The sequence below is a fragment of the Rhinolophus sinicus genome, chromosome 8, assembly GCF_057876585.1.
Source record: "Rhinolophus sinicus isolate RSI-liver-muscle chromosome 8, RSI-T2T, whole genome shotgun sequence".
NCBI lineage: Eukaryota > Metazoa > Chordata > Mammalia > Chiroptera > Rhinolophidae > Rhinolophus > Rhinolophus sinicus.
In genome coordinates this window covers 65,699,683-65,713,282 of record NC_142508.1, presented here as the reverse complement: position 1 = coordinate 65,713,282, position 13,600 = coordinate 65,699,683, and the positions used below count along the sequence as shown (strand labels likewise).

The 13,600-nt window shown below is 55.5% G+C and overlaps 2 protein-coding genes across 8 annotated transcripts in view; both read left to right on the top strand.

Annotated features, from left to right (window-relative positions):
* The window catches only part of SLC9A5 (solute carrier family 9 member A5), a 35,275-nt gene extending 32,573 nt beyond the window's left edge, over window positions 1–2,702 (top strand). For all 7 annotated transcript variants that reach the window (XM_088800319.1, XM_074314745.2, XM_074314746.2 and 4 more), the window contains one exon: window positions 1,269–2,702. In XM_088800319.1, the coding sequence (XP_088656445.1) occupies window positions 1,269–1,741 (473 nt within the window). In that variant the 3' untranslated portion in view covers window positions 1,742–2,702. The remainder of the gene's footprint in view (window positions 1–1,268) is intronic.
* Window positions 2,703–3,002: 300 nt separating this feature from the next.
* The window catches only part of PLEKHG4 (pleckstrin homology and RhoGEF domain containing G4), a 13,542-nt gene continuing 2,944 nt past the window's right edge, over window positions 3,003–13,600 (top strand). Inside the window, exons 1-17 of the mRNA XM_088800757.1 lie at window positions 3,003–3,041; window positions 7,076–7,267; window positions 7,398–7,692; window positions 7,782–7,839; window positions 7,952–8,487; window positions 8,538–8,753; window positions 8,828–8,951; window positions 9,041–9,134; window positions 9,209–9,283; window positions 9,360–9,476; window positions 9,646–9,744; window positions 9,843–9,991; window positions 10,151–10,289; window positions 10,384–10,500; window positions 12,009–12,191; window positions 12,437–12,942; window positions 13,037–13,283. Of these exons, the coding sequence (XP_088656883.1) occupies window positions 3,003–3,041; window positions 7,076–7,267; window positions 7,398–7,692; window positions 7,782–7,839; window positions 7,952–8,487; window positions 8,538–8,753; window positions 8,828–8,951; window positions 9,041–9,134; window positions 9,209–9,283; window positions 9,360–9,476; window positions 9,646–9,744; window positions 9,843–9,991; window positions 10,151–10,289; window positions 10,384–10,500; window positions 12,009–12,191; window positions 12,437–12,942; window positions 13,037–13,283 (3,186 nt within the window). The remainder of the gene's footprint in view (window positions 3,042–7,075; window positions 7,268–7,397; window positions 7,693–7,781; window positions 7,840–7,951; window positions 8,488–8,537; window positions 8,754–8,827; window positions 8,952–9,040; window positions 9,135–9,208; window positions 9,284–9,359; window positions 9,477–9,645; window positions 9,745–9,842; window positions 9,992–10,150; window positions 10,290–10,383; window positions 10,501–12,008; window positions 12,192–12,436; window positions 12,943–13,036; window positions 13,284–13,600) is intronic.

The window sequence follows — 13,600 nt, the reverse complement described above, 5'->3', positions numbered from 1 at the left end:
ATACTTACCTACTCCTAATCAGTCTTATTTCATCTATATCCTCACTATGCCCCTCTCTTCACTGGCTTCTTTTGAAGCAAATCTCCAATATAATAATCACTTCATCAACAAATACTTCAGCATGTATCTAAAAGATAAGGATTCTTCTTTAAAAATATAACCACAATACCACTATCATATTTAAAATCTTGGTTATCAAATACCCAGTCAACGTTCACATTTCCCTGATTATATATTTTTTATAGTAGATTTGTTCAAAAAATCCAGACAAGGCCCACATATTGCATTTGGTTGATATATTTCTTTTAACCTTTAGGTGTGGTTCTCAAGGGGGTGGTGATGGAGTCATTTTGTCCCCTAGGGGACATTTGGCAATGTCTGGAGACCTTTGGGGTTGCTGACGTTTTGTTTTAATTTTGTTGTTAGTATGTAACATTCCAGGTCTGTCAAGAGAGGCAGCTTTACTTTCAATCACAGCATCAATACATTTCATAATGTACTCAATCACGTTTATAGGTCTGCTCAGGACTTTCTCAATGAGCAGACATGTATTGAACACCGACTATATGAAAGGCATTGCACTTGACTTTGGAGGGCTAGGGGTGGTAGGTGGCCAGAGAGCTTTCTTTCCCAGGTTTCCTCTTTTAGAACCTCAGACTTCCTGTCATGCAGGGGCTGAGCCTTCCATCTTGGCTACCAGCATTCTGGGATTCTCAGCTCATGTACCCTGTGCTCTGGCATCGCCTTTGTGGCTTTAGCCTGCTATTAGGTTTGCATGAGCTCACACTCCTGGGCTCTGTCCCACCAAAGGGCTGCGGTGGGTGATCAGGCAGGGCTCCCAGCAGCAAAGCCTTTGGTTGGAGCCTTGAGATCTCCCTCACCCTCGCTGCCATCTCAGTCTGGGACGGGACTAGGCAGGATGTGGTTTCTGAGCTACACGTTGGAGCTACACGTTGGGTGAGAGCTGATTGTGGATGGGGCTTTCTTGCTGCCTGGCTCCTGCTTTCTCTTGCTTTAGCTATTTTCACTTTTCAATAGGTATTTGTTGAGCACCTACTATGTGCCTGGTCCTGTGCTATGTGCTGGGGATAGACACAATGGAGAGCAAAACCACCTGTGGAGCTTCCTTTTAGCAAGCCATTCATCAAATAATCACACAAATAGATGTAATATGGCAACTGTGGAATGAATTTATTTATGAAAATGTGCTTATATTTAAAGGTTCCATTGTGTTGGTAATGAGCGCGTGTGTACTGTCTGTTCCCCAGGGAGCCTTGAGGTGTGTCCAAGCCCACGCATCATCCCTCCCTCTCCAACCTGTGCAGAGAAGGAGCTACCCTGGAAAAGTGGGCAGGGGGATCTGGCAGTCTATGTGTCCTCGGAAACCACCAAGATTGTGCCCGTGGACATGCAGACAGGCTGGAACCAGAGCATCTCATCCCTGGAGAGCCTGGCATCCCCGCCCTGTACCCAGGCCCCGGCTATGACCCGACTGCCTCCCCGCCCACTGGACGCTGAAGAGCCCCAGGCCCCACATGACCTGCCTTCTGATCTGCGCCCCAGCTTCGCCTTTCCCCCGAGCCTGGCCAAGGCTGGCCGGTCTCGCAGTGAGAGCAGCGCCGACATCCCCCGGCAGCAGGAGCTACAGCCCCTCATGGAACACAAGGGCCACACCCACCTCAGCCCAGGCACCGCCAGCTCCCACTGGTGCATCCAGTTCAACAGAGGTGGCCGGCTGTAGCCCAGGGACTCAGGGAGGAGCAGGAGGCCAGAGCCCCTGTGGGAAGTGTGCCGTGTACAAAAGGCAGAGGAGCCCACTCAGCCTGATACGGGGTCAGAGGGGCCTGGACTTAAGTAGCAACTGGGCTCCCTTAGGGTGGGTCAGAAGGGTCTCCTGGGCTGGTCCTTGACCTCTTCACCATCGCCCCTGCTCCTAACTCCTACCACCTTCCCTTTTAGTAAGCCCTAACCCTGGCTCAAGACCCAGTCCAGAGCTTCTAGGAGCTAGGCCCCGACACTTGGGTAGCTGATGCCCATTCCCCAGTGGGTCTTCCTGGGCTCACTCTAGGCAGCTGTTTCCCGCCCCCAAAGCTGGGGCATCAGTCATTCTTCAGCAGATGCTGGCCGTTCCTGCCCTCCACCCCCTCAGCACCAGCTTAAGGACAGTGCCCTGGCAATGAGGTTCCTCAAGGGGCTGGTCCTCACGGGAATTGGGGTGGGAGGTGGTGCAGGCCTCAACCTTGGGCTTTGCGGCCTGTTGTAGCCAATTTTTCTAGGGCAGTGGGAATCTGGCTCTTCTTGCTTTATCTCCTTCCCTTTGCTGCCAATTATTGGGGTGATAGTCCCTCCTTTTCCAGGACCAAGGCCACAGGGCTGGGCCAGGTTTCAGGTCAGGGCTGCTTCTTAGCAGGTCACTCGGGATCTGATGCTCTGCATCCAAGTCTGGACCTTTCAGATCCTTGGGTCTGGGCTTTCTGAGGAAGGGAGGCAGTGGCCTTGGCTCCTGCATTACTCCCTTGACATTCCCCAAACAGGAAAGGAGCCAGGCACCCCAAGGACATTGGTCCACTGCTCTAGGGGCTGAGACTCCTGGCTACAGAGGCAAGGCGGCTGACTGGGTGGCAGGTGCCTTTCCTGGGATTAGCCCCTGCCCTGTGTTTTGTACCTTGAACCGAAGACACATTAAACACCTCTTGGATGGATGGGTGTCCCGTGTCCATGTGTCGAGTTCTATGGGCAGGGGCGTGGCAACAAGGGCCTCTGGTGAGGGAAACGGAAACTGCCAACTGCCTGCCCCAGGGCTTCTGGGATAGGATCCTGGGAAGGACTGTTAGGCCCTCTGGCCCTTCCTCCCTCCTCTCCTATATCTTCTGGTTATTGTCCCCTTCCAGCGGCCTGCAGTGGCAGTCCAGGGGATCACTGTAAGGACACAGGGTCACAGAACTGGGAGTCTACAAAATAGGGAAGGCCAATCAGGAAAGTGACCCAAGAGGTCAGGTGTCATGGTGCCCAAAGATGCAGCCACCACACACTGGGACCAGGTAAACCTTTCCTGAAGACCTGGAGGCAGGTGGAGGACAAATAAATAGATGTTCTGCACGTCGCGGGTAGGAGGGCAACCTCAAGAGAGCTGGTTACCCTGAGTGTTTATGGTACAAATTGGGTAGCATGGGGTCCAGAAACATCTAGGGATAGAAATCCCTGGTAACAGCAGTCCCAGATTCAATTTCCACTGTGTCTGAAGGGCTTTTTAAAAAATCTTGTCTTTACTAAGATATAACACATACCATAAATTCACCCATTTACAGTTCAGAGGTTTTTAATCAGAATTGTGCAACCCTCCCCACAATCTAAGTTTAGAACATTTTCGTCATCCCCCAAAGAAACCCTGTCCCCATCAGCAGCCACTCCTCACCCCCTGCCTAGCCCTAGGTAAGCACTAACCTACTTCCTGTCTCTATAGATCTGAAGGACTCGCCATACTGTGAGGGTTACAAATTTAGTCACTTTTTCTATGTTAATCCCGGGGCAAGTGTGAAGAGAAGAGTGATTTAGGCTTTGCCCTCAAGTTAACAGCAATAAGGCCTGGTCGTTAAGTCCCAGCTGTCAGTCACCAGGTATGTCATCTTAGGCATGTGACATACTCTCTCTGAACCTCAGGGTCTTCATCTCTACAATGAGATAATCATAATACTTATTTCATGAGGTTGCTCTTAGAATTAAATGATAAAATGAGAAGAATCTAGTACAGAGCCTGGCCCACAGGAAGGGATCACAAATGTTTGGCATTATTGGTCTTATAAGGCAAAGAGCACTGAAAGTGCTATAGGGCATTGAGAGGTGGGAAGGCTCTGGGAGGAGTGTGTGTGTGTGTAGGGGCTCAGACAACACAGGCAAAGTTGGGTGGGTGAATTCCCAGTAGAAAGAGCAGCACAAAGGATGCCTGGATTACATATGGCAAAAAAAAACAAGGAGCAGTGGATGATGTTGGGAGAGACCAACCAGGGACACAAAGGCTTGGGTAGGGAGACCCTGCGGTGTTTTGGGGGTGGCAGAGAGCTGGCCTGAGAGAATTGGGATCTGGGAGTGGTGTGGGCAGTGATGTGCTTTAGGGAGCTCAAATATAGCTGGTGCCAGGTGGAACATGTGTGAAGCCGCAGGTGGAGGATGGATTGATAGAAGAAAAGATGAGGATACCTGCTGGGAGGCTGCTCCAGCAGCCCAGGGACCTGAAGGGGCTGGTGCTGGAGAGAACAGGCAGCCATTCTCAGACTGTAGTATCAGAATCACTGTGGAGCTTGTCAAACATGCAGATTCCTGGGCCTACCCCAAAGGTTCTGACTCAGCAGGTCTATGGGCGTCCAGAAATCTGTAATCTTAACCAGCTCCCTAGAGGGAGGTGGCCCGCAGACTACATCCTTCGAGAATTACTAGATTAGAAAGGTTGTAGAAATCACATCCACTCAATCATGCAACTGATGGTGTAGGCGAAGGGGTGCAGAGGGCTCCTGGGCCTGGTGCTGGGTAACTAAGAACGGTGGGACTGCTGGGCAGATAGGGCTTGTCAGAGGCCAGCAGACTGGGGGAAGAAAGCAGGTGAACACAGCTCAGGGAAGGCAGGCATCTGGGAGGTAGGACAGTGAGCAAGTTAAGAGCTTATTCATGGGTTACCACCTGACCAGTCAGAATGGCAGAAATGGCCTTTAGTGCCACCTGAGCTGCCTCCAGGCCTTGAACTTTGACCTGGGGGACGTGGGGAGATGGGCATGGGCATTCCAGGTAGAGGAGAGCTAAGGCTTGTAATCAGATGAGTTTTCCAGGCCACTATGGGAACTGTATAGGAAGGCTGTGATATCTTTGGATGGCTTTGAATGCCACACTAAGAAGTTTAGAGTTTATTTAGGCCAAAGATGAGAGCAGTCTGGAAGGTTTGGGGTATATATCACTCTCATTATCTGGGGTAGTATTGAAGAGGGTATGAAAGACTTTTGGGTGGAGTGAGGGCAATGACTGTAGGTCCCTTATTACTAGGCCCACTGAGGCACAGAGCTCCCATTTTATTTTTGATTTGTTCATATTGGCAAGGAATGGGAGGCTGAGGGAAGGTAAGGGAAGACTAGGGAAGGGGCAGGGGAGGGAAGCCCATCCCCATTTTATGATCTCAGTGGAAAAGGCTACTATGAGCAGATTCTGCTGCCAAGAGAGCCACAGAGATGGGCCCCGTGAGTCACTGTTCAGTCCTGCAAGCTCAGCCCACAGAGACTACTGTGGTCAGCAGCCCAGGCTGGCTCCAAGCCCATCCCCCAGTGTTCCCCACTAGGCCCCAGTCTGTCCCCATTTCTATCTGTATCTTTGTTTTCCTAGAGCCGTGCATCCTGCAGCTCTCTGCTTCTTCTGTGTTCCTTTCAGACTGAACCTCTAATCTATCTCCTTTTGTGACTCTGGTTTACCTCTGGTTAGTGGATGGGGAGCCTCAGGAGGGCAGGGGTAGTGTGATCAGTCTCAGGAACCTCCCAAGCATTTCTTATTGCTGGATGTACAGAAGTGGACAACACACAGTCTCTGTTTTCAGGAAGCTTACAGTGCACATTCTATGTGGAGAGAATAAACCAAGGCCTGAATCTGTCTGCCTATGCCCAGGGGTGCTGGGGTCTGCTATGGCCTGTGGCTTGAGGCCTCTTATTTGCCTCTGGCATTAGAGGGCTGTGTGTGCTTGCCAGCAGGTCCCCCCCACCCAGCTCTTATGGCTCCTAGGGGGCCTGGCTGGTGGGGGTGGGCAGACAGTGGGCAGCAGAAGGGGCGGGAGGGAGCAGGAGGCAGTGACTCAGTGGGGCGGCCCTGGAACAACTGGGGCGGAAGCCGAGGTTGGTCCTGATGCTCACTGAAGCTAGAAGAGGGAGGGAATGAGGGCCCGCTGGGAGCTGGGGATGGATCAGGATAACTTCAAGCCTCCTCTCACAGCCAGATCGGCTTATGAAGCCTCCTCGGTAGCTGAGAGTCTGGACTCTGGGTGCTGATGTGGCAGCTGGGAGGAGGGCAGATTGCTGTTGTTCCCACTATGTCTGCTTCTGATGCCCAGTTCCCTCCTCTGGCAGCCTCCCTGGGCTCATGAAGGAGGTGCCTGCCTTAGAGTCAGGGAAGCCATTATGCCCAGGAAGCAAGGGCCTGAGCATGTTGCGGGGCACAGTGCCTACCTCTGACCACGTAGCTGTCTTCTTACAATCTTCCCGCAAATTCTAGGGAGTGTCAGGCCAGGCCTACACGACCCAAAGGGACCTCAGACCTCAGAACTGGGAGGGATCTCACAGGTCAACTGTCCAAATGACTTTCACTAGTTGAGGATCTCCTGGCTGAGGGTGAAATGAGGGGGAGGCACCAACACAGTCCAAGTGATACGGGGCCTTTCCTAGTCCTCATAGCAATCCCGAGAGGAATGACTCTTCTTACAGGCGAGTAAGGTGAGGCACGAAGAGAACGGAGTTGCTGGAGCTCACCCAGCAGGTAAGTGGAGGAGGGGGGCTGGGTTGGTTATCTCTCTGGCTCTAAGACGTGACCTCAGTCCCAGCCTCCTTCATTGGACTTTGTGGGCAGGGAGGTCTTGGCTGTGGAGGGGGTGTATGTGAAAGAAGTGTCAGGAATACAAGGTAGTGGAGGTCTGGGCCTGGTGGATTGGTAGATTCGCCAGGACTGGGTCAGCTCCCACCCCAGAGGCCTCCCTGCGCCCTCCCTCTCCCCAGCCCAGACAGCAGCTGCCCATCCCATCATGAATCATACAACCTGTCTCTTGGTTCCCGGGCCCGGGGCCTGGAAGAAAGATGGGGGCTTCAGTGGAGGGATCCCAGCCTCTGTAAATGTACCCCAAGCATCTGGTCTGGGCTTAGGGAACCTTCTCTTTCTAGGGGCCTCCTGGGACCCTGGGCCCACACTTTTCTTCTCCAGGATAAGAGGAATGAGTGCTCCTTGTTTTGCTGAGGGAGGCTGGAGCCGGGCTCCCCCATATTGTGTTCATTCAAGAGCAGAAGCCCCCCCCCCCCCCCCCGCCCCACCTCCGTAAGCCCCTTTCCCCCCACCCCAGGCCGACCCACATGCTCACTCGCTGTCGCGCACCTACACCGTCTTCCCCAGGGGGGACGGCTTCTCGGGGAGTGGGCAGGGTGGAACGGCTGTTGGTCACTGCCCCCACCCGCGGACTGAGAAACAGAGTCACAGTCAGCGGGGCCTTGGGGGTGCGGGTGGAGCCAAGCCGTCGGGGTCCGCGGCTCGAAGGGTCGGATGGCAGAGGGCGCTGCGCACCGGGGGTTGCTGCAAAGGCCCAAGGCTCCGCGCTGTCAGGGCGACCCGGGCGGCTGTCGTCGGGCATGGCAGGTTGAGCTGTGACTCCGTCCTCCGGCCCCCAGGGGGCGGCGCGCGCCGCGTCCTCTGCCTCCCTGCGTTCCCTCCCCCGCGGCCAGGAGGCGGCGCCAGCGGACGCCAGCGGCGCGCTGTACCCGCCGTCGAGGCTCGGGGGTAAGTGGGAGGTCTATGGCGGCGAGGCCACTGGCTGCGCTGATCCCCGCGGCGCGTCCGGGGCGGGGGTCGGTGAGTGCGGCGGGCAGGCAGGCAGGCTAGGAGAAGAGGCCCGAGTCCCCAGGGGCGAGGCCAGGGCCCACGGGGCCGACGTGAGTGCAACCACGAGGCAGCGGCCATGCGATGGTGCGCATCCGTGGGTGGGGGTCCTCGTGAACGTGGACGGGCGGGTCCTGGGCCGAAGGGAGACCCCTGCCCTTCTCCCCTCTCCTCAGGAATGAACTGCGGCAGCATCTGCGGGCACCAAGACTGGCACCTCCTATGGCCTAGTGCGTACTGCCTGTGGTGCCGAGCGCTACCGGACCATTTTCAACCCATTTCCCATTTGAGCTGAGACCTCAGTTCACCTTGAGGCCCCAGCCCCTCTCCCTCTTGCTCTGAGCAGACCTGCTCTTAAGGAGGTGATGATGGATGGGTCTCCGGAGGATGGGGATGAGTCCCCAGACTCCCAGGGTCACGCTACCGACTGGAGATTTGCTGTGTGCAGTTTCAGGGATGCCTGGGATGAGGAGGAACTTGCTCCCCAGATGCAGGTTAAGGACCCCAATCCTCCAAGACCACCAGAAGGGGCACCCCCGGGTGAACGGCTACCGGGCAACCCTTTGCCTGGGGAGCTTCCATCACCTCCAGGACAGATAACTGAAGATGGGTCAGGGGATGACAAGAGGGGCACATTAGGAGGTTCCTCAGGAAAGTCAGAGGAACCAGTCGCTTCTAAAATGGAGCGCATCCTATGCCCACTGTCCTCCCACCTCAGCCTGGCACAGGGTGAGAGTACCAGGAAAGGGGGAGGCTTGGCCAGCGACCCAGTTCCAGACGGGGTAGTAATGCCAGCTGGCTTGGACCCTGGGGCGTTGGACAGTGACCGTGTGCATCTGGGAGACCCTTTATCTGAGACCTCATCAGAGCTGCTGGACACAGGTAAGGGAGGCTGGGCAGGGGTATCTTGGAAGGGAATGGGGTGCCTGGAGGGGCGTGCCAGGACTTGGAGAGGGCTCTGACCCTGCTCAGATTGAAGTCCAGGTTCAAGGAGGGCATCTCTGAGGAGGTGGTCCAATCCAGTCCAGACCCAAGCCATTTCCCTTCCCAAGACCCCAGTGAATCCAGCCTTCCTAAGCCCACTGACTGCCTTCTGGCCCAAGACCTCACCTGGGAGCTGCTGGCTAGTGGCATGGCTGCCTTACCAGGTAGCAGGAGGGACTAGAGGCGGTGGAGGTGGGGTGACGTGATAGGGTAGATGTTCACTGCCCTCTCCCCACAGGGACTCGGGATATAGAAGGCCGGGCAGTGCTGCTGCTGTGTGCCCATAGCCCGACCTGGCTTCACTCCAAGTGCGGCAGCCATGAACTCACCCGCCTCTTGCTCTACTTGCGAAGCATCCCCAGGTGGGGAGGGGTGTGGGGGATGGAGCCTGAGCCAGGAAATGACAGGGCTGGGGAAGTAGATACTGAACCAAAGCCTGCTGCCCCTTTAGGCCGGAAGTACAGGCCCGGGGACTGACTGTGCTAGTGGATGCCCGAATTTGTCCCCCGAACTCTTCCCTCTTCTTGGGGCTCAGCCAACTGCAAGTGAGTACAGGATTGTACTCCCCCAGTCCTTTTCTATAGGTTTGGGGGCAGGGCTGAGCTCAGATTCCTTGCAGGAAGCAGCCCCAGGGGCGGTGCACCAGGTGCTGCTAATGGGAAAAAAGCCTGAGCAGGTGCCTTCAGGGCTGCAGGTACGGAGCCATGTTGGCCGGGCAGGTGGGGCACTTCCCCACCAGGCCTGGGTCACAACACCTTCTCTTCTTGCAGCTAGAGCAGTTGTCCTCTCATCAGAGCCTGCTGACCCACATCTCCACCTCAGGGTTACCCGCTTCGCTGGGAGGAGGCCGGCCTTACTGTCACCAGGCCTGGCTGGACTTCCGGATGGTCAGTGCACTGGGTGGGGCATAGGGTGGGAATTCAGGCCACCTAGCCCGCAGAGGATCTTCTCTTGGGCTGGCTTGAGCAGTGCAGAGCTGGCTACAGTGGTCTGGCATCCAGGATGCCTGGGACCAGCACTGTGCACTGCTCTAGTCATGCCTGTCCCTGCTCGTAGCGTCTGGAAGCCTTACAGCAGAGCTGCCAGGTGGTTTGTGCCCTGCTCCAGGGGGCCATTGAGAACATGAAGGCTGTGCCCCGGCCCATGGAGTCTGGGGTGAGTGTCCTCTCCTGACTCCTCCCCAAGTGCTCCCTGTCTCCTTTTTTTCCCATGCCCACCTCCACTCCCTGTTGCCTTTAATCCTTTAATCACAGGAAGTTAGTCGGCTGCTACGGCAGGTCCGGGTCCTGATGCAGCACGTACTAGACTCACCACAGCTGGTATGGCTACAATGCCAGGGGGGCTTGGAGCTGGCATGGCTGAAGCAGGAGGTCCCAGAGGTGACCCAGAGCCCAGACTACAGGTAGATGCAAACCCAGCTCCCAGGTCTTGCTTCAGCATACCGTATCCCATGCCAATAACTCAGTTGGCTGGCTCAGAACCAGCCTGGCTTGTGATTCCGGGACAGGGTGGAGTGCGGCAAGGCAACTGCAAGGACCCTAAGATCGTGTACCCTCACTAGACCAGCGGTAGACAAGGTTGATGAGCTGTATGGCCGTGTGGATGGGCTTTTGCACCAACTGACCGTGCAGAGTAACCGGCGAGTACAGGCGCTGGAATTGGTCCAGACCCTGGAGGCCCAGGAGGGCGAGCTTCACCAGGTGGGAACTACCTGCCCAGATGGGTCCTGTCCCTGATCTCAGGCATGACCCTCACCCCACAGCAGCTTTCCTTTCCCTGTTTGTGCCCTTCTAGATTGAAGTGTGGCTACAGCAGGTGGGCTGGCCAGCACTGGAGGAGCCTAGGGAGCCCTCATTGGACGTGCTGCTCCAGGCCCAAGGCCCTTTTCAGGAGCTGGAGCAGGTTGCCCAGGTGAGTCTGGTCACTTGTTCATTCTGTAGGTACCGGGGCACTTTGCCAGGGGTTAGGAATGCAGAGTGGGTGAAAACAAGTCTATCCTTTGCTCTCTTGGGATTTATAGTCCAGCATAGAAGTTGTAATTAAAAGTTCAAAGTCATATTATATTGGTGCAAAAGTGATTGTGGTTTAAAAGGTTAAAAATAATCGCAAAAACAGCATTTACATTTGCACCAACCTAATATATATTTACAAACTGAGACAAAAGCTCTGGAGAGAAGCAAAGCAGGTGGTTTTACCTGAGTGTATGATAAAGCCCTGAGCCACAAGGGGTGTTTTGGGCAAGCTTTCTTGAGATAGTGACATGAGCTGAGAGCTGAAGGATAGGTTGGGGTCCACCAGGCAGAAGAGGGTTGGCGATGTGAGACATTCCATGCTGAAGGAACAAACAGCATGTGCAGAGGTCTTGAGGCAGGAGGGAGCATTACTTGCCTGAGGAACTGTAAGAAGGACAGTGAGGTTGAAATGCAGAGCAGAAGAGGGAGGGAGAGTGGGGTGAGATGACGTAAAACAAGGCTGGAAAATGATCAGTGGCCAGATCACTGGACCTTATAAAAGTGTACAATTTAAGCAGGAAAGGCACATATTCAGATCCGTGTTCTAGGAAGATTACCCTAATTTCTGGGTAGACAGTGACTTGGAAGATGGACATGGACAGTCCATTGAAGAGGCAGTTGCAGTGGTCCAGGTGGGAAATGGTTGCTCTGGCCACGATGATGGTGGAGGGGGATAGATTTGAGAAATTGATGGTATTTGATGGTGGACACATACGAGAGGGTGCAAGGGAGAGGGACGTTGTAAGGATGAATGGGTGCTATTCCCTGAGAAAGGGACCAGGAGACAAGAACCTTCTAGGGGAAGGGCATTCGTGAGTTCAGTCTTGGGTGTGCCTTGGAGATGACCATGGGGGAATGAGTCAGAACCATGGGGACTGGGAGTAGGGCTCAGAGAAGAGATCTAGCTCAGAGGGTCACTTGGTGGATGTGGGTGTATGGATGACATTTGGAGTGTGGTCACACAAGATTGCCTGGGAGGAGAGAGTGGACTGTCTTCAGGAGCCCCTGTGTTCAGTGGCATGTGTGAGGGTTGAGGAGCAGGAGGAGGAACCACCAGAGAAGGACAGAAGAATTAGGAGAGTGGCGAGGGGTCAGGAGCCAGGAGAGAGAGGAGTAAATGTTGCTGAGCAGTGGAGTCAGAGGAGGCCTGAGGCCCGAGGCCCAAGAAGTGCTGGGATGGGGGCTGCAAGATGAAGAAGCCGTCATAATGAGTTAAACAATTTCTCTGGGAAGTTTGGCTGTGGAGACAGGCTCAGAAAGAGAGGGAAATGGGTGGTGGTGGTGGTGGAGGGAAGGTATTTAATCACAGAAGAGATTTGATGATGACGTGTAGATGTCAGTGGAGGAGACCTGGGCTCGGGGATTAGCTCACCAGGCCTGGCCACTGAGCCCAGTCTCTGTCTCCAGGAGCAGGTCAGGCAAGGGGAGAAGTTTCTGCAGCCACTGACTGGCTGGGAGGCGGCTGAACTGGGCTCCCCTGGGGCCCGCTTTCTGGCCCTGCAGTCTCAGCTGACTGAATTCTCTAGGGCTTTGGCCCAGCGGAGGCAGCGGCTGACAGATGCTGAGAGGCTATTGCGGTTCTTCAAGCAGGTGGGTGAGGGTCCTGTCTGTGGCTTCAGGTGGTCAGTGAGGCTAGAAGAGTGGCTGCCCAGCTCCACCACAGCCAGAGCTCTTCCTGGTCATCCTGCCTGTTCCTCTCCTTGTCTGTAGTCTGACCCCAAATCCAACCAGTGGGGATATGGCCTGGGGCCAGCGCCCTGTGGGGGTGGGGTAGAGAGAAGGCTCAGTGGTCTCCATGGGATCCTCTTCATGCCTGTGTGGCTTTGGTGTTGCAGGCCTCGACATGGGCTGGGGAAGGGCAGCGGGTGTTGGCAGAGCTGGAGCAGGAACGCCCAGCCGTCGTGCTGCAACGGCTGCAGCTGCACTGGACCAAACACCCTGACTTGCCCCCTGCCCACTTCCGAAAGATGTGGGCTCTGGCCACAGGCCTGGGCTCTGAAAGCATCCGCCAGGAGTGCCGCTGGGCCTGGGCGCGGTGCCAGGACACCTGGCTGGCCCTGGACCAGAAGCTAGAGGCTGCCTTGAAGCCACCATTGACGAGCAGCAGCACAGCTAGCCAGTGTGTCAGCCAGTTACCAGCTGCAGCTGCCACCCCTCCCCTGAGGAAGGCCTACAGCCTCGATCGGAATCTGGGGCAGAGTCTCAGGGAGCCTGCCCACCACTGCCACCGTGCGGCCATTGTGGCTGCCTGCCACAGACCAGAGGCTGGATTTGGTGCCCAACCAGAGTCATCTCCCACCATGCCTCTGCCAGGCACCTCTGACCCTAGGAGCCTCAACAGGTGCAGGCCGTGGGCAGGACAGGGATGGCAGAGAGGGGCAGGGAGGGCAGTGGCAAGGCAAATGTCTAGGGTTCTGACTTCACCTACCTGGTAGGCTCCAGCTGGTGCTGGCAGAGATGGTGGCTACAGAGCGGGAGTATGTCCGCGCACTTGACTATACCATGGAGAACTACTTTCCTGAGCTAGATCGCCCCGATGTGCCCCAGGGCCTCCGAGGCCAGCACGCTCACCTCTTTGGCAACCTGGAGAAGCTGCGGGACTTCCACTACCATTTCTTCCTGCGTGAGCTGGAGGCCTGCACACAGCACCCACCCCGGGTGGCCTATGCTTTCCTACGCCATGTAAGCCCCACAGGCCACACGGCTCCTGGCTGATTCTGCCACACTCAACAAAGAGCTGTCGGGCACATGCTTGGTGCCAGGCCCTGTGTTGGGTATAGCTATGAGGGAGACCAACAGAGGCCCCATGCCTCTCAGGGTGCTCATAGTTAAGTAGAGGAGACCTAAAAGTGAGAAAGGTAGTTCCAGATTATAGCTGGGGCTAGGAGGAAAATAATCAGAATAGATGATTGTGCGTTACTGGTGGGTGGGGCAGGGTTTCCCCTTTAGAGAGAGCGGTTAGAATCTCTGAAGAGCTATGTTTGAGCTGAGCCTGGAGT